At 56.5% G+C, this 24381-nt stretch overlaps 1 protein-coding gene across 3 annotated transcripts in view; it reads right to left on the bottom strand.

Annotated features, from left to right (window-relative positions):
• The window catches only part of VIPR2 (vasoactive intestinal peptide receptor 2), a 58412-nt gene extending 36254 nt beyond the window's left edge, over positions 1 to 22158 (bottom strand). The window contains exons 1-2 of one of the 3 annotated variants that reach the window (XM_004766021.3): positions 21931 to 22158; positions 19437 to 19536 (exon numbers count right to left, since the gene is read on the bottom strand). In XM_004766021.3, the coding sequence (XP_004766078.1) occupies positions 19437 to 19536; positions 21931 to 21993 (163 nt within the window). In that variant the 5' untranslated portion in view covers positions 21994 to 22158. The remainder of the gene's footprint in view (positions 1 to 19436; positions 19537 to 21930) is intronic. The other 2 variants (XM_004766020.3, XM_004766019.3) reach the window with 2 other exon arrangements.
• Between the last annotated feature and the right edge of the window lie 2223 nt (positions 22159 to 24381).

The raw sequence follows: 24381 nt of genomic DNA, 5'->3' as shown, positions 1-24381 counted from the left end.
AATTGCTTGCTTGTGGAAGAAGCCTGCGCCAGCGCTACGATGGGGAGTACTCTTAGCTCTGCATTAATTGTGCTCAGGCTGGAGGAGTCGCCGGGCGTGTGGCAGAAGGTAACTGAGCGTCCCCAGGCGTCCTGCACGGGGCTGGCTGCTCCGAGAATGGTCAGTTACTTTTCTCCAGCTGAGGCGTGTCCCCCAGTGTGACCACATGGGTCCTGTGGGGGTTTGTGTGAGTCCTGAAGGCTTAGGGTCTCAGGATGAACGTACCTGTGTGCTTTTAGTGTGTCTGACTTCAAGGGTGATATGCAAATTTAAATATTTGAAAAGCTCACTTGATTTTAACAGTTAAGACGTCATCTGAGTGGTGAAGTCTTAAGTCACCCCCCTGCAGGTATCAGATAACCTAATTTGTGTAACTTTTGCAGATCTCTTACTGGGTCTCGGCGAAGACCTGCCCTGTGCGAGGCCTGCAGACACACGCCTGTCGTCCCAGAGGAAACGTCTCGCAAACTAGCACAGAATCCACACCTGAACCCAGGGCTTTTTACCCCAAGTCCCAGGTGTTTCTACAATATCTTACGACACTTAAAGTGCTGTATTTCACGTAAACATCAGTGTTGCAGGAGCAACGTTCTAGCCTAGGAGGCAACAATGACCAGCGGCTCCACAAGCCGCTGGGTCCCTTGCGGCTGGTGTCCGGCGCCGGCGGGTCTCCACGGTCCTGCCCGGAGCCCGGGAGTGTTCACTCTAAGGACGCAGATACCTCCCATACAGTGGCTGCAAGTCAAGCTTTGACTTGACTTGAAAGTACTTTCTAAAGGTTTTAAAATAAAAGTGAAAATATATTTATTCTAAAAATTTAATTATATGCCAATGATTAAATGAGTGCATAAATTCATAGTGTGTTAACATTGTCACATATGTAAAGAAATACTGCTTTGGAAGAAATATGCAGAAGTCAGCAAGGACCATGGGTGACGAGTGACTTCAGATGTGCACCTCGCGGCAGAGACCAGGCCGGGACAGGCCCTTCAGTGACACCCCCGTGACACTGTCTGATGTCAGCGCAGGAGACACGTGGCAGCTGAGCCCGGCCAGGGCCAGAGCTCCCAGCAGAGAGCCCCTGGGGGACCGGTGAAGGTGTCCAGCTGTCCCAAGAAACACAAGCAGAGGCTGAGCCCCCACCGATGGGAAAGCAGCGTGTCTGAGCACTGGCCCCTGATTATCGGGAGGGTCCAAGCATCCTCACCACAAAGACCACAATTTCTGCTTTAATAACGGAACCTTGAGGGACACACATTAGATCGACGGGCTCCTTTCCGTCAGTGTTCACGTCTCAGCGGGATTTGATTCAAGCGCCGGGAGTCGGACGGGTCAGCCTTTCAGGTGCCTGCAAGCCTTCCCTTTGTGGGTTTACCGGGCCCCACGCTGCGGCTGTGCAGGACGTTACCTGGGAGTAACCAGCCTCCGGCCGGCAGCCCAGCAGGGAGAGCAGTAGGCCCAGCCCAGGGGCACGTGCGGGTGAGGGCCGGGGGCCGGTATGGAGGTGTTCACACACGTGGCCCGTCTGCAGGCAGGAGACAGCCGGTGGAGCCCAGAACTCCTCTCTTCCACGTCCCAATCCCACAAAATGACGTCAAGTTTGAAAGGGCAGCGCTCAGAGATGTCGGTCAGCTTGGAGCACAGAAAGCACACTCCTGTGCTGAGTAATGAGGGAGAGGCCGCCGGGCCTGTGGAGGGCGAGGAGGAAGAAGCAGGTGGCCTCCCTCCCACCAGGAGGGCTCTGGACACGGGACACCGAGCTCGGCGCGGGGAAGAATTTGGGAGCATCACGTCAAGTTTGCACTCTGAGCAGTGAGACCTGCATTCTTCCTGCCCTTGCCAGGTTCTTCTGGAGCCTGAGCTGATGTCACCCAACTGCAGCAGAGCCCATGGGAGGCCCCGGACCAGCCAGGCCAGCTCAGGCCAGAGGACGGAGCACCCAGGAGAGATGCTCTAAGAAGGAAATAGCACATTGCGAGGACTTTGCGTGTCCAGTTGTCTTGAGAGTTACTGGCTGTCCTGGTGCAAAGTGTGATGCTTAATTACTGATACACAGACAATGAAGGAGCAGGAGAATTAGCCACTTAGTGTTCCCGGAAAAGCCCAAAGTTATACCAGAAACAACGGTTACGTGGTCAGCCGCGACCCTAATAATATAAGCCAACAACTGTGACATGACTGTGCTGGAGGGCAGGTTGGAGGGGGACAGAAGTGTGGCCGCAGGGGCCGGGCCTGGTGAGAAGCAGGATGAGCAGAGACGTTACAGTTGGGAGAAAAGGCTGGTGTAGACGCGGTGAGGCCCCGGGAGCCCTCAGGCCGCACGCGGCTTCTGCTCGTGTCGCACGCGGCCTCTGCTCGTGTCGCGTCCTGGCGGCCTCCGCACCTGCTCACACCAGCGGACTCCAAGAGCCGCCCAGAAGCTGGAGCAGCGTCTCCTGATTCTCCAGAACTCGAAGAAGAAGGTAATGTAAGGAGACTGCTTTAGCATAACGAAGGCACTTGTTTCCAGGAGCGGTATGATCAGAAGTGAGGAAACCCGTGTGCACCCAAAGTCAGGGACCGGACGGGACCTCGCGATCACTGCTGTCCTTGAGCGCCAGCCAGGACTCCGGGCTGACGCAGCAGGTAATGGAAGAAGAACCCAGCGGACCACGTCGGTATGAAGCTGAGAAAAATCCTACAACCGCACTTTCCGGCAGGGCAACCACTGGCTGCATAGGACCCTTTCAATTTAAGTCTAAATTAGTTCAAATCAAACACAGTAACAGACCGGCTCCCCAGCTGCAGCGGCCACGCGTGGTCGGCGGCGACGGCAGCACGGTTCCCTCCACACGCAGCCCCGATCGTCACGGGAAGTTCTCATGGACGCACTGACCCTGAGCTGCGTCGAGGCCCACCGACAACCGACTGACGAGCTGCTCTTGCGCATGATGAAGAAACGCAGAGCAGAGGACGCCCAGCACCCGTCGTAGCTGAACCGAGAGTGGAGGGTGAAGGGTCCAGAGACTTTCTCCATGCGGTGGTTTGTCCGCCGAACGAGTCCTCATAAACGCTCTAAGATACTTTATGAATAAATACAAGTGAGAACCTTCTGGTAAAAAATGTGTTTTTCACTTATCCCACAAATACTTTCTGTCTTTCAAAACCTACCAAGAAGATGGAGGAGAAACCCTCTTAATCAAATGATGGTTAGTAGCTTGGTGAATCAAAAAGCCAGAAAAAATGCCTTAAACATCTATTAATTTAAAACACAAAAGTGTGTGTGTGTTCCTTCAACTGGGAGCACCCAGCCAGAGGATTTTTCCCTCGAGTACGGACTTGTCTGCTGGGCCCCTCGGTGTCCCTCCCGTGCAGACGCCCCCGGAGCCTCATCGGGCCTTCCCACGTGGAGCGTCCAGGCTTGCAGAGTCCTGCCCAGCTCGAGTTCCGGAGCTGACCCCAGGCGTCATTCTCACCTCAGCCCGACAGCGGCTCGGCGGGAACTCGCCTTTGCTAGTTTTCCCGAAGCACACACGCCAGGGTTCTCAGACCGAGTGCCTTGCTGGGACTCCGCGCCTCGCGTGCTGTCCGAGCAGCTGCCGAGCAGAGGACTGAGGGGGCGTCGGAGGAGGCGACGGGCCGGCAGGGAGAGCCCTCCCTGGGAGCCTGGCCATGCCACCTGGAGGGGACCTGCCCATTTCAAGGGAAAGCAGGTCCGGTCGCCCAGAGTGAACAACCCTCTAGACTAAGCTGCTCAGAAAACCCACGGAGCTTTCTTAAACCTCACAGCGTTGTCAGCGAGCCCATACACGACGCCGATGGATATGGCGCAGGACAGGCTGCTTTTGAAACGTGCTCCCGGAAGGTCCCAGAAGCACAAAGAACAAACTCTGAGACTTGAGACTTGAGGCTATCTTGTCCAAGGGGGGAGGAATCTGCCGTAATTGAGAAACGAATCCCCTCAAACCCAGTTCTGTCTCCAAGTCGGAACTCCCACCGAGGAGGCCGCGTGCATTGTTTCGAGTTTGGGATTTTGTTCTCATTTTCTCAAAGACATAAACATCCACTAATTCTCAGGCAAAGCACAACATGAACCTTATCCCTTTCAGGTTACACTTTCTGTAGGGAATGGATTCGTGAACACTCACAAACGTTCACCGGTCCGGAGCCACACATTCTCATCTCCGCTTGTCACTGCTCTCACCCTCGAGGGCCCATGTCCCCACCAGCCCTCCCAAGACCTGAGGGCACGTGCTCCCCACACTTCGGTCTTCCATGTTCGAGATACTGTGTTGAGAGTGCTGCACGGAGCCCAAGGCATGTGCCCGAGGCCAGGTTCCTCCTGAAGCCTCAAGTGGGACAGACACAGTCTCCCCTTCTGCGTGTGGACTCTCAGGGTTTGTAGCAAACGCTCTGCCTTAGGTTCCAGATGAGGCTGTGACCATGGCCAGACACATGATGCTGCCCTTTCTGTGCGAGGGTCCTGGGGTGCTGCGGGCACCTTCCTGCCCTGAGAGAAATCCAGTCCCTACAAACACCAGGTCAGAGGGACAGCTAAGGGAACCCGGGGGGGCTTGGCTCTGAGGGATGGACTTCGTGGTTCCCACATGCGTCAAGTGACAGAGCCGCCCACAAGGGCGCCTTTCTTCCTCCCAGCCTGCAAGTGAGGACCTCTCTCCGCCAGGCTTTGTGGGAGGTCAGTGCCTGTCCACGGGCAGCTCCCGCAGGACGACGGCGGCCAGGATCCCGAAGAAAGCCAGGCAGACAGCCGCGCAGGACGACGGCAGCCAGGATCCCGAAGAAAGCCAGGCAGACAGCCGCGCTAGAGGAACTCCCATTGCTCGGGTGTGAAGGGATGTCTGCCAGAGCCCGTGTACTGGCTTCCACAGGCCCCACGTGAAACTCAGATCCGCCACGTCCGTGCGAGTGAGGACGCCAGACACAGCTGGCTGCCGCGAGACAGACACCGCCGGGAGAAGAGATCCCGCGCGCGCCTGCCCTCCCCACCGCTGGCCGTCTCTGTCGTGCAGGCGGCCTGAACGAGGGGGCGGGAGTGGGTGGGTGGGAGGCGCTGGGAAGTAACTGCCGTTTAGCGGCAGGAGGAGAACGCGTCGAGGCCTCCAACTGGGACCCGCTCGGCTCAGTGGCTCCCTCAGTCCCCCGTGAGAAGAAGCCGCTGGTCCAAGGACCTTCATCATAGACAACGAGACCGCATTTACTTCTCATTTCTTTTAACCTTTGCTCAAGAAAGACCAGCAAGCCTCCCAGCCGGCTCTGCCCACGAGCCTGCGCCTGCCCTTCCTAACCCGCAGCTTCTCCCAGTTAGGAGGAGAACGCGGGTGGTCCCGTCAGCGGCGGACCAGGAAACGCTGAGAACCCAGACGCACTGACCCTGTGACAGGCACTTCACGTTCTCCCAAGGCTGCCATGGCACCGGGCCGCTTGGCACAGACTGGGGCTCCGGGACCCTCCCCTGACGGTCTCCAAGACCGTAGGAGCCGAGCCCAGCCGGGCCCGCAGATACGACCACTAAAGGAGAAGCAGGCGGCGTCACAATGTGGACGCTGATCGCGGTCGAGTGGAGGAAACACGGCGTCCTCCGGGCTGCGCACACCCTCGGCTCTGTGGGCTTGACAACTCGTTCACGTCCCAGAACGCCGAAGGCCACTGGGGCGCATCTCACAGAGGACGAGGCTGCCCGAGAGCCCGATTCCATGGCCTGCGTGTCTCCCCAAGCCCTGGCCTACACAGCCTCGGGCGACTTACCTGCGGTGGCTGGGGTCCCCTGAAGGGCCGGCAGGAGGGCTCAGCCTCCGACCACGCTGGGGCTCCACAGGGGTGCCCGCTCCACAGGGGCCGCGCTCCGGGCTCAAGCCCATGGCAGGTGGGGGGTGGGCTCAGCGGCGCAGCCGTCCCTGTGGCCTGTGCTTTGGTTCGGGGTCTTTGGACGTCTCTGAATGGGGAGGAACAACAAGAAGTGTCCCTCTCTGTCTGTCGCTTTGCCATTTCAGTCCCTTCAGGTAAGTACCAGGGCTCGGCCAGGGAGAAAGGGAAGTGGAAGTTCGAGGACCCACAGGGTCGGGACGGATCAGTCCGAAATACGGCGGGGTGCCGGGGTCGGGAAGAAAGTCACAGCTCCTCTGAAAACCTCTGCTCTGTGGATGGGAGGTTGTGCATCGAAGCTGCCAGATTGTCTCAGGTCGTGAGACCCTCGGAAACACGTCCCAAGCCTCCCAGATCTGCTGTCCCACGTGTCTTACTCCAGGGGGACTCACGCCAACCTGGCGGCCTGCAGCCCGTGGAGGACAGGGTGGGCGGGGCCGGACTCAGCGGCTCGGGTGGGGGCTGCCCACACCGTCTCTGGGGCTCGGGAGGCTCAGAGCCGGCCTCCTCAAAGGCACGACTGGTCTTCCTGTGGGTGCTCCTGGCCACGACCTCCACTCCGCTTCTCTGGACAGTCGGACAGGAAGAGGCACTGCTCTGTCTCCAGTCACGGCCCCCATCCCCGTGCACCCCTGCTCTGCGGCGGCTCCAGGGCGGAGGGCAAGCACGAAGTCAGAGAGCGGGATGAGGTCTTGGCCGGTGCCCTGATGGGAACTGCTGACGGCTCAGTCATTTTTATTCCTTGAAGACAAGGGCCCCCGCTTGACACCCAGTGTTCCTGCAGCAGAAGGACGAACGGAAGAGGAGCAAGACAGGAGCGGCACAGAGCAGGTTCTCACACGCTGCGGGCCGCCAGAAGGCCTGGGCCGTGTGGACTGCATTCTCTGTCCCTCCCACTGAACTGAGAACCAGAGGGACCCTGACAGGCACAGCTCTACAACCACCCAGGGCTTGGCCATGGGTCCTCTGAGCTGCAAAGTTCTAATTTAATGGTCTTTTAAAAAATGAATTATCTTCTTTTTGGTCATCAAAGCCAATGATCTGTTTCCCCTTTCCAGCCCCCTCCATGCCTGTTACCAAATGAAAGAACCAGAAGCTCAAGGTGACTCACCAACTGAGCTGGAAAAAACCCTTTTTACAAGAGCTTTGTCTGTGAACCCAGCTGTTTGCACCCGAAGCCCTAGGCAAGCTGACCCCTGCCCACCTCCGGCCCACTGGCCCCACAGGGCTGGCTGCAGGGCTGTGCTGCAGATGGCCTCCTGACAGGACAGCGGTTTGTCCTTGCTCACCAGGTGCTCACTGGCAGGGGAGCTCACGGGCAAGCTTCGAGGGCCCCAGATCCCGGGAGACGCTGTGACCAGAACTCTCCCCTCACTTAAGAGGCCAGACACAGGGAGCATCCAGGATTTGAGAGGCCGGATGCGGACCCTCTGATTCCCCCAGTGCTGGTCAGCACACCTGAAGTGACCCTCTGACATTGAGGCCTCAGGTTACTGTGGTCGGCTGGGCTACTTGTGATTTCTGCTCTTGGCCCGAAGGCTGCCTTTGGAGCTTTTGGGGAGCGGCCGCAGTTACAACAGGGGGTAACTTGACAACCGTCCCAACCCTCCCTTGCTGGGACTTTCTGCTCAGAGACTGGCCCCTAGGACTACCACTCATGGACACTCAGGCCTCGGTTTCCTGGTGGCCCTGGCAATTGCCACCAACAAGCCGCCCCACAGAAGCCAACCAGGCTGTCCAAGACGCCGCCGGCTGACGACGAGCAGGGTCCCGCGTCCTCACCCTGTGACCATGATCCGGGAAACCCTCCGCTGGACCTGAAGCCTCCAAAACACACTCTCGCTTGTAAACTTTCCCGCCAGCCCCTCCCTCGGTTTGCTCGGTTTCGGGTCTCCTCTTCGGATATCTCTGCACACTCCCTGTCCGGGTGGCCTGTTACTCTAAGCCCCACGGACCCAGTTAATCTGAACACAAGCAGTGACGACCGAGTCCTACCAGACGAGGGATTCCTTCTTCCTGTCGTTCTAAGGATGAGCATTTACATCGTGTGCCCGTAAAATGCCCACCGGTGGGACATGGCGCGCAGCCTCCGTGGCTTCGCTGAGCTGGGCACAGTGCCGCCATTGGGAAGGACGACCCTGACAGCTGTGGGCAGAAGCAGAGTGGGAAGGAGCCTTTTGAGGGGAGACCCCCCAAAGCGATGATAGGTCAGAACTGACGTGCGTGCTTGTCTCAGAGACATCAGTGTGGGTCAGAGACAAGCCCATGCCAGAGGGAGCTGCGGGAGACGTCTGCAGACCAGCAGCCGGAACTGCGTGGGGCGTCCTCGGGGCTGACGCCAGACAGGGCCGGCTCCCACGTAACTTCTCTTCCTTCCCGATGCAGCACAGCTTGTAGCTGAAAGGAGCCAGGCCCTCGCAGCAACCACAGGGACAAGTAGTCATTTCTTCCGCAAGTGCAGACTGCGCACCTGCTAGGCCCCGCGTGGTTCCCCGCACCAGGAGGGCCATGACCGAGGGCTCCTCCCACTAGCAAGCGCCGCAGGGGACTAAGTGTGCCCGCAGAGACATCACTTGGGGCTGGCTCTTCCGCGTTCCTGACTTGCACACGGGCCACAGGACAGGTCAAGCCTTGGTCCCTGAAAGAAACCACTAGGGAGGCCTTGACCGCGGTCGGGGCCATGCCACTCTCTCAGGGCGCCTGCGGGGCCCCCGGCCGGGGCACACCGGGTCTGCGGAAGACGCTTAGGGTGTCCAAGGGGTATCTCACAGACAACGCCAGGGGACGCCCATATTCTGCCCAATTAGGGTGCCGCGAGCAGTTCCCCCTCAGGAGCCGGGACGAGAACTACAGCTCAGGTCTGCACATGCCGTCCGCTGGGCCGTGGCCGCAGGACTGCCCTGTGAAGATGGATCCTTGGAAAGTCTGTGTCTGGGGCAAGAGAGCTGTGTTCTGGGGTTGGCAGCGCAGGTGGATTCCGTCGGAGGGAGTCCTACTCTGGGACTTGAGCTCACACCAAACCTACACTCCAAGTCCAGAATTAACCAAGGCTGTGAAATGAACAAAAGGATTTTTCAAAGAAGAGGTCCAGTTTGAACCTATATATTTAAAAAAAAACATCGAGTCCAATAAATCCTGAGCACGGACTGTCTTCCAAGTTGAGCCTGAGCCAACCCAGTGCCTGCGAGTGGGACTCTGTGCAGGCCCTGCTGCTCAGGGACGGGCTGCCAGTCCCCCCGTGGCGGGAGCAGCACCCACTCCCCTCCTCGGGCCGCCAGGCCTGGCCAGCCTCGGGCAGCTTAGGTAGGCCCTAAAACGGCATCTGTGAGGACGCCGGAGCGTGATAAATCGTGTGCAGACGCTGACGTCTTCCCTCACTACGACGCTTGCCGCCGTGACCTTTCGTAAACAGCCTCTATTTCCTCTTTTTTTCTAAAGATTTTATTTCTGTAATTTTGGGTGGGGGGAACCCATGGGCCGGGGGAGGGGCAGAGTGGGGGAAAGAGAGAGAATCCCAAGCAGACTCCTGCTGAGCACAGAGCTAGACGTGCGGCTGGATCTCATGACCCCGAGATCACCACCCAAGTGGAAACCAAGTTGGACGGTCCGCTGACGGAGCCACCTAGGTGTCTTTCCTTAAAGGTTCAGAGTTTCAAAAGCCTTCCTCCCAATGTCTGTGACAACGTGAGGCCGCGGGAATGTCTGCGCGGACCAGAGAGGCACAGGCAGATATGCAGAGACTTGAAGCTCAGGGAATCCTGCCATGTTACCCCAGGATAATCTTCCACGGATTCATGGTCAGGACTTGGGTGACTTGGGATCACTCCAGGACGTAGACCTACAGTGTTAGGATGAGTGAGACAAATCACACTCGTACACAGCCTGGCAGACGCCCAGCGAGGTGTGACCACGTGTGCAAGGACCCACCCAGGCACAGGAACACTGGGCCCCGTGGTCCCACGCCAACAGGGTCTCTAGCTGCTCTATGGCCAGACCCTGTGGGGGCCCCCTCCTGGGCTGGGTGGGAGGCACGGCCCTGAGCAAGGTCTGCAGGACAAGAGGACAGGTGTGCAAGTCACCCAGGGCCCGGGGTGTCCACCAGTCAGTGCCGTGGGCCCTGGTTCTGGTGAGCCCTCCAGCCCCCCATCCAGCCAGGAGGGCAGCCTCCTGTGGGTCCCGTGCATAAAGCCCTCTCCCTCCTCATTCTGCCCTCCCCGCCCGCCTCTACCTTTAGGTCTGCCCCTGGGCTCGCCTCCCGCCCCTCCTCATTCTGCCCGCCCCGCCCGCCTCTACCTTTAGGTCTGCCCCTGGGCTCGCCTCCCGCCCACTCTTCCCTTCTGCTTCCACATGCGTTCGGGGCTCCCACCCAAGGTGCCTCTTCCTCCACCCTGTCCTGGGCCTCCTGCCTTTCCAGGGTCTCTCCAGGGCGGTCTGCCCCTCTACCCCGCCGTGGGGACCTGCTTGGTCCCCACCACTCTGCAGTGGGCAGCTGGTTGCCCCGGTCCGTGCAAACGGCTCTTCTCATCGCCCTCCGGAGCTGGCATCAGCGTCTCCCACCCGGATGTTACCAGAGGCTTCTCCGTTCCTGGGGCCACACTCCTTGTTCCTCTCAGAAGCCTCTGCCCTTGAGCTGCCCGAAGCGTGGCTCGAACCCCACACCCCACGGCTCAGAGCCCCTCCCTCGGCTCCGCACGCTCAGCAGTCCAGGCTGGGGGGCGACTCTGCTCTCCCGTCCCTGTTCCCAGCCCCCACCCCAGGCTAAGGCTCGGCAGCCCCGACACACGCATCTCCCTCTTGCTGCGTGTCCAAAGCCTCTCCAAGCTCCGGCCCCGGGAAACACTCCCTCCTCTGAATCCCTGTGTGTGTTGTGGAGCCAGGAGACAGTCTTGCGAGGATCTTTTCGTGCCCCAGCGCACGGAGCCCGGGGTCTCACAGGGTCTCACTGGGGGGACAGTAGGACAAACATGTCCTCGTCCCTCAGCGCTACGCCGCCAGGCCTCACCCCCGCTGTCCTCGCAAACAGGCCTCTCCTCCGGCCGCAGGGAAGGGCAGAGCTGTGCGAACTCACAGATCTGCCCGCTGCGGAGCGGGGGCCACTGCCTCTTCCGGCTGCTGGACTGCGGCCACAGCCAGCCTGATGCCCCGGGGGGCAGGGTGCAGATGTCGGCCACTGTGCCGGCCACCTGTCATCCCTGTCACGAGGTCTCCACCTGCGGACAAACCACGGCTCGTGCGGCGGGGCCGCGCTTACACACAGAGAAGTCGAGGACGGACTCGGCCCCACCAGGGCCGGGATGACAAAACTCAGGCCAGAGGCACCAGGAATGAAAGATGGTCCTGTCCTGAGACCTCAAAACCACGGCTGCCGGCTGGAAGACAGGAGACACTGGTCCACGAGGGCTGGAGTGGGCCGTTGGAACCCCTTATCCAAAGAGGTGGCTTAGGCAGGACGCGCTGACAGTTAACGACGAGATGCAGGAGAGGTGAGGCTCCATCCCGGCTAACAGATGGTGGAGTGTCAAGGAACTTCTTCCCTTTGAAGCAGACTTTAAAGAGGAGAGAAGGTCTTTTCTAAAGCATCTTCACCCTAAGATGCCACACGTCACTTTGTAAAAAGAGCATCCGAGTGGGACCGGGGACCTGGGCTCTGTCTGCCGCAGCCTGGATGCCGTGCTCAGAACGCTCTCGGGTTTCTGCACTTCGATGCATCTTGACAGGGCGGCTGACGATTGTTTTCCCGATGAAGACTCGGCTCCCCTGCCAAGGGCTCGGTGCGCATCTCCCTGCCTTGTCCCAAGACGGGGCCCTGCACCACGTCTCGGGGCACAGCATGCTGGGCGCCTTCCCTCTGCCCTCAGCACCCAGTGAGATTTGCAGTCTATGCCTGACAGGAAAGGTCTCTCCAGCAGATGCTTATGTGCCAAGAAGCTGAGGAGCCCTGAGATGGGACCCCACGCCTAATGTGAATGGGGCCTGCGTTTGCTGCCATGACAGAAGCCATACGAAGGCCACATGAGTTGGAAGGGAGACCATGGGGCTCGGCTGGATGGGACTCCATCCCAGGGCTGAGCACAGGACACAGGAGGCCCAGCGGAAACCAGGACCAAGGTCACGGAGCAGGACCGCTGTGCGTAAGAAGCTTACGGCGAATGACCATAGTGCTGATCACCAATTAGCTCGAGCAAAAAGCACCCATTACTCTGGGTCATTTTCCTGTCCATCCTGTTTCTGCCTTTACTCTGAGGAAAGATAACCTCAGTCCTCAGGCATCTTCCTATCATGGTTTTGGTTGCAAGTAAACTGATGTTACTGTGAGTTCACACTCGGGTTCCCTCTCAGAAATCCTACTGTCTCTCGACTCCAAGCCCTGCCATCCCTGCTCACCCACAGCATTGCCACTGGGGACATGATTCCCCATGGAATCACGTGGGGAGGACCACGCCCTGACCAACCTCTCTTCACGCCTTCTGTCCTGGGAGGCACTGAATAAAAACACGCTGCGGCCGCTGATGACAGACGGAATCTGCAGGTGCGTCGGGAAAGGACAGCCTCGTTCTCACTCAGTCTGTGCCACAAGCAAACACTCAGAACCAGGGACCCTGGCCGTGGAGCATTCCAAGGCAGTCCCTGCACTGGTGCCTGACTCAGAAAACTCTAGAAAGCCTTGCAAGAGAACAGCTTCTATCTCCAAGTCCTGGTCAGGAAGGACAGCAGCCTGTGCGGATAATCAAAAACAGGCGAGATCGAAAGCCAGCTTGAAGGCGAGGAGGTCGTGTGGGAGCGGAACCCGTCCTTCACGCAGGAACACAAGCCCTGTGCTCGTGGTTGTGGGTCCCGGTGGCCGAGGGGCCCAGGAAGAGACAGGGGCTGTGTCTGCCTCACAAGCGCTCCCATGCCGGCAGGGGTGGCGGGGTGGGGTGGGCTCTGGAGAGGAAAGGCGGGACAAACTCTGGGTCGTGAACACCGCACAGGAGATCCCAAACATCGGTGGACTTAGAACCCAGGCTGCCAGGGCTCACTGGGGGAGAAACCCAACTTCCACTGACCGGAAAACCTGCAGAACTCGCCCCTGCTGCTGCGGGAATCGGGAGGAGGAGGAAATCTGAGCTCAGGGGGCCACAAAGCAGAGGCAGAAGCAGCGGGGATGGTCGGCCGGCCGCTGGGCCGAGACTCGGCTGGTCTTAGAAGGAAGGACGCAGAAGCCAACGTGGTCCAACCAGGGCAGCGCGAGTCCCCTCCGAGTTCCCTCCTGTGATTTAATGGGCATCAGGTTATAGCTTTCTCCTTCCAAGCAAGATCAGTGATCACCGTGCTGCCAGGTGTGCAGAAGCCCTATCTGCTAGAAATGGGTTTCTGGCTTATGATTCCTGATAGGAGTCTGAACACAAAATTTAATTCAGGTTAGAATTTATTTCAGTGAGATTCATTTCCTCTAAAAAGTAAATTTTAAGTCATTATTTTCAGAAAACTCGATAAATAATTATTGGTTATTTAACTCTCTAAGGCTACCAGCTGATTTTAAGGAGTTTAGAATTAGGAGAAATCTAGTTTAAAAAAAAGAAAAGAAAAGACCCAGTACTAGGAGGGAAACAGATCAGGCTCTTTACTTATCGGCTCACAGAGAAGTCTGGATCAGAACAAGGGCCAACTTACATCAGAGGGAGAGTGAAAGGGAAGGAGCAGGCTTTGGTATCGTCCTGACCCCGGAAAGGCCGCTGCCTTCTTTGCCGGACTGCCCGCTGACATCCCGAGCGGCTCCCTTCAGACGCATGTGGACAGACGGCCGTGTGCGCCCTGACCTGGGTGTCTGCTGAGGACCGGGACTAGCGAGTCACCAACACGGGGCGGGCTCTTCAAGGACGCACACTCCGCAGGGAAGAGGACCACCTCCGAGCGGAGGGCGCACGTGACGGCAGGGCTCTACCTGGGCCCCTCGGCAGAAACAGGCACCCCAACGGGCAGGCATCCAAGAAGAGGTGACACCCTCCCCCTTGATTCCCGGGAGGGAACCCATTCATGAAACGGCCTCGTTCCCTTGTGATGAAGCGGTGCGGAGAAGGACTGCGTGTAAAATGGGACGTAATCGCGTCTATGCTGTGGGACACGAACACAGAAATGAAGCTGTGAGAACGATGTGATTGGTCAAACGATTTCAGGATCAGTGGCTGGAAGCCCACCGTCAAATGCTGCTGGGATGTTTTACTCACAGGAACAAACGCGGTCACTAGAGCGTGGCTCATAAGCTACCCTAAGAGGCCAGGGGTCTGGGACAGACTAACGAGATACTACACAGCTCTTAGCAGGGTAATTACACCAGCAAAGGACCGTCAGCAAGTACACTGCTGAAGTCAAAACCAAGAAAGGAACCCAACGTACAGACGGGCGTAAGGACATAGGGTACGACACTTCCATCAGCAGCAGGAGAGAGCAGGGGCCATGTGCATCTCCCCTGGGCCTCACGTGGGGAGGGCAGCTGCCTCCAGGGAACTGCACGTCTGCAGTGGGAAAAGCTGTCATTAGATGTGTTTCTGAACGGGTTTTTTCCAGGTGCATGTTCGCTTAGTTTTTTAATTTACATATAATGTATTGTTTGCCCCAAGGGCACCTCACTTAGTTTTTAATGTGAAGATTCTCATTAATGTGTTCAGCAAAACCTTCAGCATCTTTTTAAATGCCAAGCGCTGCGTAAGACTCGGGCTGTGACGGGAACAAAATGTCGTCTCCCCCTTGAGGACAGCGTGGCGCAGGGCCAGCACGGCACAGGACAGCGAGCTGCGGTCACAGAGCCATGCTGCGGAGAATCTGCAGGGACTCAGCCCGCTGAGCAGCCACTGTCCCGGAGCTGGAGACACTTCTCCCCGGTGCACCCGCTTTGTTCCAGACTATCTGGGGACACCTGTCACAGTGGCTGCTGGACGGAGAGACTGCTTCCGTGTGGAAGGAGCACGGAGATGAGATAGCATCTTTTTCTGGAGCAAAGGCTGGGCAGGAGTGCCAGAAGCCTCCTTGGAACACTGGGGGCTCCTCAGCTGTGACACAGGCTGCTGTGGGCACTGCGCCCCATGGCTGTCCTGCATCGCTCCCGGGGGACTCGGGAGAAGGGAGCCATGCGAACGTGGCTCCCAAGCTGCCCGAGTGCCGGGGGGCAGCCACGTCTGCCGGGGCCCAGAGTCCCGAGCCTTTGGCAGGTCTCCTTGCTAACCTGCCAGCTTGCAAGTAGGAGACTCCAAACCCCTCACCCTCACCACTCTTGACAAGCAGATCAAAGTCAAAGAAAAGGAAGTTTTTAAGTCTAGCACCTCCCATGGCCCTGGTCCTAAGCTAACATTCACCACCCTACCCCCTTCAGCCGTGCACCTGAACGGGACAGCTCCAGGTGTGGGGCTGTCGAGAAAACACGGGTCCCACCTATGTGGGGGACCAGGCCCGCAGGCCCAGGCCACAGGCCCTCCAGATCTAGGTGTAAACCACAAAGTCCCACAAAAGTTCCTCTCCACTCTGCGCAGGCAGGAAAACTGGGCAAAGCCCGACTGGCTGACTCATTCTCTGCCTGCCACAGGTCAGCACAGGCCACCGCCGGGGAACAGGGCTGGATTTTCACTCTCGTTTTAGGCACTGGTGGCCTCACAGCACCTCATACATCTATTAGGAGGATTAGGTTAGTCTTATCGGTGAGTCAATATTAAACAACAAAGCCCTAAATAGCTCCTAAGCTTTTCTTATACAGTGAATTCTTTAAAAGGGTTTAGAACTGAAATTGTCTTCTGTCTGGATTCCTGTGTTTGCATTTGCTTTAGACCCAGCGCCCAGGAAAAAGAACTCCTATCAGATTTATCCGCGTGACCTCATTAAAATGAAAGCTAGTTTTTCCTTGTTTCTGTTTTCACAGCAACTTCTTAATCCTATAGGATTTAAAAGCAGACACTACAGACCTTCTCACTTTTAATTCCATGAAGCAAATGTACACCCTCTTCTCGCCGGTCAGAAAGCCTTCACTTTCGGCTCCTGGTTTCCCTCATCCACAGTATCTTTATTCTGGTAACGCATTCCTATTTATATCTCTGGCATTTGAGCCATGCATATTTCAACGAGCAAACAGAAAAACGGACTTTAGAACACAAGTTGTTCTCCTTCACCGAAAGCCGAAGGGAGGCCCAGGACACAGTCACATGGCCGCTCCGCTCCTGAAGGCGGGTGGCCTGTAGCAGGCTCTTCCTGTAAGCCCGAAGGTAAAATGAGTCACACGCAGGTGTTTCTGCTCTAGAGCTAATATTAATAATAAGAGCCTTCCATAAAAGAAAACATCCAAGACAGATGCTCGTCACTGCAAGAAAACTGAGCGTGTCTTTCTGGACTGCTCCAACCAAGGAAGACTGTATACAACCTTCATCCCAAACTACCATGTTCTTTCTGCTCCAGCTGATGTCATGGCGAACCAGAGATTTTCAGAGACTCTGCCCTTAGATGTCGCCATCCCACTGTCTGATGTGGATCTCGTACAGATCGCCCCTGAGCCACTCTGAACCCAGGCAGGAGGTGCCTGCGAAGGAGACCTTGTTGAGCATTTAGGGTGTCCGAACCCCCCAGAGGTGCGTCCGATGGTGGGGAGAGGCCCGAGGGGCCCAGACATCCCGGAGAGAGCAACCCGACAGCTCCCGGGCAATGTCTGCCTGCCCCGCAGGAGGTCTGCCTGTCTCCTGCAGAACTTTTTTTTTAAAGAACTAGTTGCAAATAATAAACTGGAATATTTTAGGTAAAGTCTACATTTCTGATATTTTCTGAAAATAGGAAGCTGGGCAATTTGGCACCTGCATTTCCTCACAGTAACAACCGAGGCTTGCACGGAGTAGCTGCCAGTCGCCCCCAGCATCCCCACGGCCCCCCGCGTCGGCTCTGCCCAGCCACAAGGCCATCAGCTCGCCCTGGGCCAATAGCTTATTCTCATGAAGGGTTGGTCAGGGACTAGGGGTGAGACCTGTGTCTTTGGAACAGAGTAAAACCAAAAGGACATTGCTCTGAATGAACTAATGCCACACTCCATCTATGTGAGAAAACCAGTAATGAAGAATCTTTCCTATACATTTAAAAGCCCCTGAATGTGGCCTGTTTCATAATGGCAGAAAACTTAGCTTCCTGAACTAGCCCCATTTCGCATCACATAGCACCTGTCGGGCAAGCCACAGGCACAGACCTACAGATGCCCCTCCATGCTGCTCTGTGCACGAGCCAGCCAACCCCAGGCCTACTGTGAGGAGAATCCGCAGAGGGAAAGTCGCGAGCCGTATGCTATTTTTTAAATGTTAAGTGTTTCTTGTTGCCCACTGAAATAGTGCCAGTGTTCTATTTGTTAACAAAATGTCCTTGATGAATGTGGGGAGTAAAGAGCGACAAGAAAGAAGCATGAAGTATTCCCAGAGTTTTTCCCTAAAGCATCAGCTGTGAGGGCATCGAGGGAAGGGGAGCTGTCGCCCAGGTGCAGGCTAGGACAGGTGTGCCGCTGTAAGGACCGGTCGACAGGGACAAAACGGAGTACAGCGGGGTCTGCAGTTTCATGACGGCCCCGTGCCAGCGGTGTCGGCAGCCTCTTCCTCCCTTCCCCATTTGGGACAGTCTGCGTGTGCCCGTGGCTTGTGGCAGAGGCTGGGAAGTATGGCCTAAAGAAGGCAGCAGGAAATGGCTGCGTTCAGCCCCACAGAGCCCCGTGAACCCTGGAAGATGAACCCCGCAAAGACATGGTTCTGTTCACCGTGGCTCCAGGAGGACAGTTAGTACCCGTGAGTGAATGCCACTGTGGGCAGCCTCTGGGCAGCCTCTGAGCACACCAGTGCCCGGACCGCACAGTGACGGCATGAGGGGTAGGGTTCTCACTCCCCACGCATCTTCAGATGGCCGAGCATCACCTACTGAGAATGCAGCAGACAGCGCGCTGGCCCACCTGTCTCTGAGCTGGAGGTATCATGGATGGTGCTGCTGGGCCTGGGCTCACCAGACGCTCACCAGAGGACTCTAAATTCTGGCTCCTGTCTGCACTGATTTTTCCTAAATATCTTAATGTTCGCTGAAGGGAACAGACCTCAGTGGCCACGATGATAGCTTTGTCTTGAGGCGCTGGCTGGCAGGACCTGTGTCTCATCTATCCTCAGAGCTGGCTAATTGGTCAGCTCATGGCTTTGCACAGGGTGGACGCTCAGCCCACCTTAGCCATGGGGTGAGCCACATCATCTGCCTCTTCCTGCTCAGAGCTCCCCTAGATCATTTGGAAGATGTGGCCTTGGGACCATGTACGCACTGCCAAAATCACAGATCTTTAAGGCTGCAGAGATCTCATTTTTCAGCTGAGGAAGTAGAGGCTCCCCAGGGGACTAGAAAGGGCACAGGATGCCCATCTTAGTAGTGGTCCGAAGCCGTCCTGTCCCGCGTGGGGGCCCCTGGCTGCTGTGAGGACCCGAAATGAGTTGGGTCCTCAGTGTATGTGCTGTAAGCGCAAATCAAATCCTCATTCCTAAGACTTAGTATAAACAAATTCAAAGTTTCTTATCAATATTTTATATTGATTATAAGTTGAAATAATAATGGTTTGGATATTTTTGGATAAAGTATATTAAAATTAATCTCCCCTTTTTTCACATTTTAATGGGGTAACTAGAATATTAAAAATTATCTATGCAGTTCACCTACTATTTCTTCTAGGCAGCACTGGTCTAGAACAAAGCCCATGTGCGTAACTTCTGGTCTCAAGTCCCCCTGCAGGACACCAGCCTGTTTTAACACGTAGTCTTTGATTTCACTTTTTGTCTTGAAAATGAATGAAGAAGAAAGACAAAAGGTTTTTGCTTCTGTTAGAATGTGGGTGCTATCACTGAACCTTCTGAATTTACAGACTGTGAATGTGCCTAGCCAGAGTACAAACAGTTCCAGCGTGTGCAGTTTGACCTGGAGAAGGTAAAGTGAGCAAATCTGCTGTATTCACAATAGGTCTGTCTTCAGGAAAACAAAAGTCTCATTTCCCTGTTTGATTTCTGGTGTTTCCACATTCCTAACTGGACTAAAATCATCTGGGATGTGACTAAAATTTTTAAATGCGAGAAATCAGATAAAAATACTCATTCCATGGATAATGGAGTTGCTTTTGCAAAGCATAACAATGCTCATGAAATTATTTTAGTAATTCGCTCTTGTGTCAAACCACGGGTCCTGTTACTGGTAAGGGTTAAGGCTTGGGGAATAGGGCGGCTGGGGATGGACAGTGGGGAGTGTGTGCTGTGGTGCGTGCTGTGAGATGCGTTAACTCTGACGATTCACACGCCTGTACCCCTGGGGCTAATAATACATTATATATTAATAAAAATAACTTTAAAAAAGTTTATTATGGGAAGGATTCCCTGGCCCCCAGCAGTGGAAACAGACCTCTTTTTTTTTTTTTTTTTTTGGAAGATGCAGGTGACTTTAAAACATCAATTTTCAGAGTGAGGGGGAGCTATCAGCCTGCCCGGTTTCCCAGCTGAGCCCCTGTACTCACCAAGCGGCTATCTTACCTTTGTATTTTCCTGTTTGAGTCCTTAGAAGCTCTGTGCATTTTGTCTCTTCCTCCTGTATTTCCAGATGAAATCGACATTCTGGGTGAACACTGTTCACCTGGTCAAGGTTTAAAAAAAGGAAGTAACTAAAAATTTCACCATAAGAGGAAAGTCAAACAACACTTCTACAAAACAAAACAAACTGCTCATGGTTCTAAACTGCTCCCCAAATAACACTCACTTAAAAGCAATCACCTTCATATTTCTGACATCATTAAAAAAATCACTTTGTAAAAGACTTATAACACAAATATAAACCTAACAGAATTTTTTTCTGAGCAGAAAACAACTTACTAACATAACTAACGTAAACAAGTTAACAACAACTTAACATAACTAACATGAACAACTTCCTAACATTGTATTTTGTTTGTACTAATTTGGCAGCAATAGAGTTTTTTAATCCAATGATCTTTCAATATTTGAGTCCTCCATTCATAGCCCTTGATTTAATTACAGTACATACATGTGTACTCTTAAGACTATTCTTAATGACCACACGCTAGCCCAGACGCCAGCCCGCCTCATCTGCGGACAGCCTCTGCACTTGCTGGACAGACCTCTAATAGGATAACCTTGTTTGCAGAGCCCGAGGTCACTTCTGAAAGTTTAGAGTTTGGTGTGAAGAAGATTTTCAAAAAGATTAGAGGGTAAGTATGGAGAGGAAGAGAGGGAAGAGCGGTATGCCCCCCGACCAAGAGGGGTGATTTCTCATAGTGACCTGTCGCGGAACTAAAGCTGTGGGACAGGGGTGGGGGCAGTGATATGGCCTGTGAGCGCTGGCAACAGACAGAGCCCCACACTTCAGTCTTGGAAGAAAAGAGTCTCTGAGCTTTTATGAAAATCCAACGTTCTCTCTTCTTTATTTCTCCCCATCCCAAGTATTCGTACTGCAGGCTGGAGCTGCACAGCCCTGCTCGGTCTGAAGAAAATCTTACTTCCCCTGGGAGGCTGTCGTACTCTGGGTAGGTGACGGCCACCTGTGTTCACTGACCCTACTATCCAAACACTGGATATAACGTTTCTAAACAGAATTAAAAGAAGTAAATGCTGATACTTTTGCCACAATTACCCTCACTTTTAAAAAGATACAAAGTGTCCTCCCCCGCCCCATTACTACTGGACAGCCACCCACTGTAGAACCTCCTAGTTTCGGACACACTGTACTTCTCCTGTATGAACAAGTCCATGGTCTTTAAATTTTAGAATTGGGAAAATTTTGTTCACTTTACAAAATGTTTGTCAAGGGATAAAAAGACGCTATGGTTCCTGACATTCTTGAACACGCAGAGCAACGACTGACTGGGACACCTTAGGGATCAAAGCTGCGTTAGCCGGAGTAATCCTGGTACTTGTGACGACCAGCTCTTTCAAAGCATTAATGACTAACAAGGGTCTTCTTCTTCTTTTTTAAAGAAAGATTTTATTTATTTACTTGACAGAGAGAGAGAGAGGGGACAAGCAGGCAGAGCGGCAGGCAGAGGGAGAGGAGGGAGCAGATCCCCGGACCCTGAGACCGTGACCCGAGCCGAAGGCAGCCGCCCAGCCCCACTGGCCCCCCGGCGCCCCTAACAGGGTCTCCCTAAGCCCCGTTCCTCCGCAGGACAGACCCGGTGGCCTTCAGCCCAGACGAGGGCCTTTCGTCGGTTCCCACGCCCTCAACAACGAGACACAACGTCACCGCACAGCTGCGTCCGGGGCTTCACGGCCGCGGCTCCAGCCCCGCGATCCGGAGGCAAGACGGACACACGGACGGACGCGCAAGCCCGGCCTCGGCGCGGGAGGAGAGCAAGAACCGGGCCGACCGTTCCTCCGGACACAAGGCAGCGCTCTCGGGAGCCGGAGAAGCGGGTCGCGCGGTCGCGAACCACCCGGTGCTCGGGCGCCCCGCGCCCCCCGCGCCCCGCAAGGAGCCGCGACGGAGGAAGCGGCGCGCGTCCGAAGGGAACTTGGCCGAAACACGAAACAAACACAAAGCAGCGACGAGACCCAGGAGGGGACGCAGCGGCGCCCGTGACAAGGCCGACTCCGGTCTCCCTCGGGGGGGACATGGCCTCGCTCGGGGCGACGACGTGACCGCCCCGCGCGCCCAGCCTCACGCCCCCGGGAAGCAGCGGCCAAAACAGCGCCTCCTTGACCAGGTCCCGCTTCCAGCAAACCGGGGACCACGCGGACGGGACCGACAGCCGCCCCTTCCCCGCCCGAGCCCTCGTCTGGCCCGCGAGGGAGGGTCCCGGGGCTCCTCCGACCACCCCGTTCCCGACCCGGACCCCCGACCCGGACCCCGGACCCCCGACCCGGACCCGGACCCCGACGAGCGAGGATCCTGGGCCGCCCCCGTGCCCCGCGCCCGGACGCAGGAGAGGAGCGTCGCGGGCGGGAGCCGCGCCCCAGTCCGCGGAGGGAGGACGCGCGTGGGCTGCGGGAGCGCGGGGGCCGCGGACGCACTCACGGGGGCGAGCAGCCAGCCGCAGCAGGTCAGCAGCGCGGGCGGCAGCAGCGCGGGCGCCCTCATCCCGGCTCGGCGGACGCCAGCATGGGCCGAGCGCGCACCCCCGCTCCGGCCCCGGCTCCGGCGGTCGGAGCTCCGCGCGCCCTGCAGCTGCCGCGGGGCCGCCGGAGCGCGTGGGCAGGCCGCCTGGTCCCCCCCGGGCCGCCGGCCTGGCTGCTCCCCGCGCCCGGCGACTCCGCCCCCGGCGCCCGCGGCCCCGCCCCGCGCCCCTTGCTCCCCGCGGCCCCCCACTCGCCCTCCGCCTCGCTCCCAGCGTCCCCAGCTCCTCCCCTCCCAGCCCGGCGTGCTCCCCGCTGGGCCCGGCGCGGTTCCCCCTCCGCCCCGCGTCCCCGCCCCGCGCCCGCTCCCACCGCGCACCACGTCCTCAGCCCGGCCCGCGCGCCCGGCGGCTGTCGGAGCAGAGGGAGGAGCGCAGGCAGGCGAAGGGCTTGCGGTGGCCTCCAGGCTGCACGTGGAGAGGTCAGCGGGAGAGCGACTTGGGAGTGACCCTCTTTGGGAACGAGGAAACGGCTCTGGTCGTGGACCGCCGCGGGTTTGCACCTACCTACGTCCTCCTCGTCAAAAAATAAGCTGAAGGCGCCCCCCAAAATGTCCAGAAACCCAGTCAGGTTGGGTGTGCTGCCTTCGAAGCCAGTGGGGTTGGGTCGGGGCAACTGAAACGTAAGAAGAAAGTTGGGGTGCGTTTGGGTGTGGGCGGACCCCGCATGTCGGCGGGTCCTGCCCAAGCCAAACCAGGAAAGCCATTTTGTCCTCCCGAGTGGCGAGTGGCGAGCGGCGGCAGCAGAGGGGCCCGAGATGGAAATGCGCACATCCGGCAGCATCCCCTCAGCTCTGAACACCCCAAAGGATTATTTCAGCGCTAGAGCTGGCTGCTATCCAGCAGATAGAAAAGCACCTAGAAATGCAAAATGAAACGGGTAATTTTTGTTGTGGTGTTAACTTCCCGTGCGAAAATAACTGCTTACACGAAGCCTAGAACAAGAAGAGGACGAAGTACCCCCTCGCCCTCTACCCAGATTCAGCTGGGAAGTCGCACCGCCTCGGCTTTTTATCACTTGTGTCCTCTCTGACCACCCTACCCCCCCCCCCCGTATCAATTAATATCTATCAGTCATCTGTCTGTCATCCGTCTAGCAGTCTGTCTGTCATCCGTCATTCTCTCTGTGGGGGAGCAGTCTTAGAGGCCAAGACCAGACGTTCTAGGTGGGTAAAGCGTGTGGTCTAGAAGCGTGCTGACCTTGGGTCCTATTTGATAAAGATCCCTTTTACTCACTACTCAACCGGTGACAAGCCAACAGACTTCCTGAGTGATATGCCCATTTGTAAATGAGAATAATGACACTTGCCTTCTCCCTTGGAGGGTGGCTGTAGGAATCAAGATCATGACTGCGTCTGTGTTTTGCTGTTCCTCAAAAGTACTACCCTGGGTTCAAGGCAATGTGTAGGGAGTTCATGTGATGGGAAGTAAGTGCGACCATAGTGAGACCTAGGCTAATGGGAGAAGGAGACGTTGACTGCCTTTGGGAGGCCCTGGAGGAGAACATGCGACTGGTTAGGAGAACGGTTACGGGTGATCAAGGGTGGAGAGAGGCAGCATCTCAGAAGCACCAGGGAGCCACCAATGTGCTGAGAGCATCACAGACATCAAGAAGTATGGCCCATTCGTGAGGCTGGAGAACGTGAAAGACTGTGTTGACCCGAGGGAGGGTGAATCAGTGTTGTGTGCGTCCTGCTCCCTGACACCTCTTCTGACCGCACCTGCCCTCAGCGCCCGCACCTGACTGTGTTCTGAGGCGTCTGGGAGAGGCTGTAACTTTTCAGCTGCCCTCCCCACCTCCTGCCCGGACACCCCTTCTGCCGGCCAGCTCCCCCTTGCCCACACAGCTTACCCGGCCTGGCACTGTTTTTGCCAGTGGCTTCCCTGGGTTTTCCTGGCTCAGCTCTGAGCCCACGGTGGAAGCTGAGCAGGTCAGAAGCCCAGAAACCCATTGGTTTAGTGAAGGGAAGCTTTAGGGCTTTGTGGTCAGAAGAGAGTGAAATAGCTCAAAACTAAATACTTTCCAAAAGAGAAGAAAAAGCTTTGAATACTCATAACTCTGAGGTCCTTCAGTCCTTCTGCCGAGAATAGATGAATAACTCAGGACCACACCTGCTAGGGCGGAGGGTCATGGCCACACTGCACGAGGCCATTGTTAACTTGGACCTGTGAGGAAACTCACCGTTTGCTGTCCTGCAATTTAAGTGTCTTTTAGAAGCCTGGATGCTAGAGGTCCATAGAATGCGCACTTTCTTTTCCCGCCTAAGAAAGCCTTGGGCTTTGGGGAACACTTCACGTCATTCATGAGCTCACAGCGGTGTGCTGGGGAGAGCAGCAGAGCTCACAGGAGTGCC

This window comes from Mustela putorius, unplaced genomic scaffold, assembly GCF_011764305.1.
Source record: "Mustela putorius furo isolate JIRA1106 unplaced genomic scaffold, ASM1176430v1.1 tig00000929_pilon_pilon_pilon, whole genome shotgun sequence".
In the NCBI taxonomy this organism is placed as follows: domain Eukaryota; kingdom Metazoa; phylum Chordata; class Mammalia; order Carnivora; family Mustelidae; genus Mustela; species Mustela putorius.
Note: the sequence above shows the minus strand (reverse complement) of the source record. Positions and strands in the feature narration are given on the sequence as shown.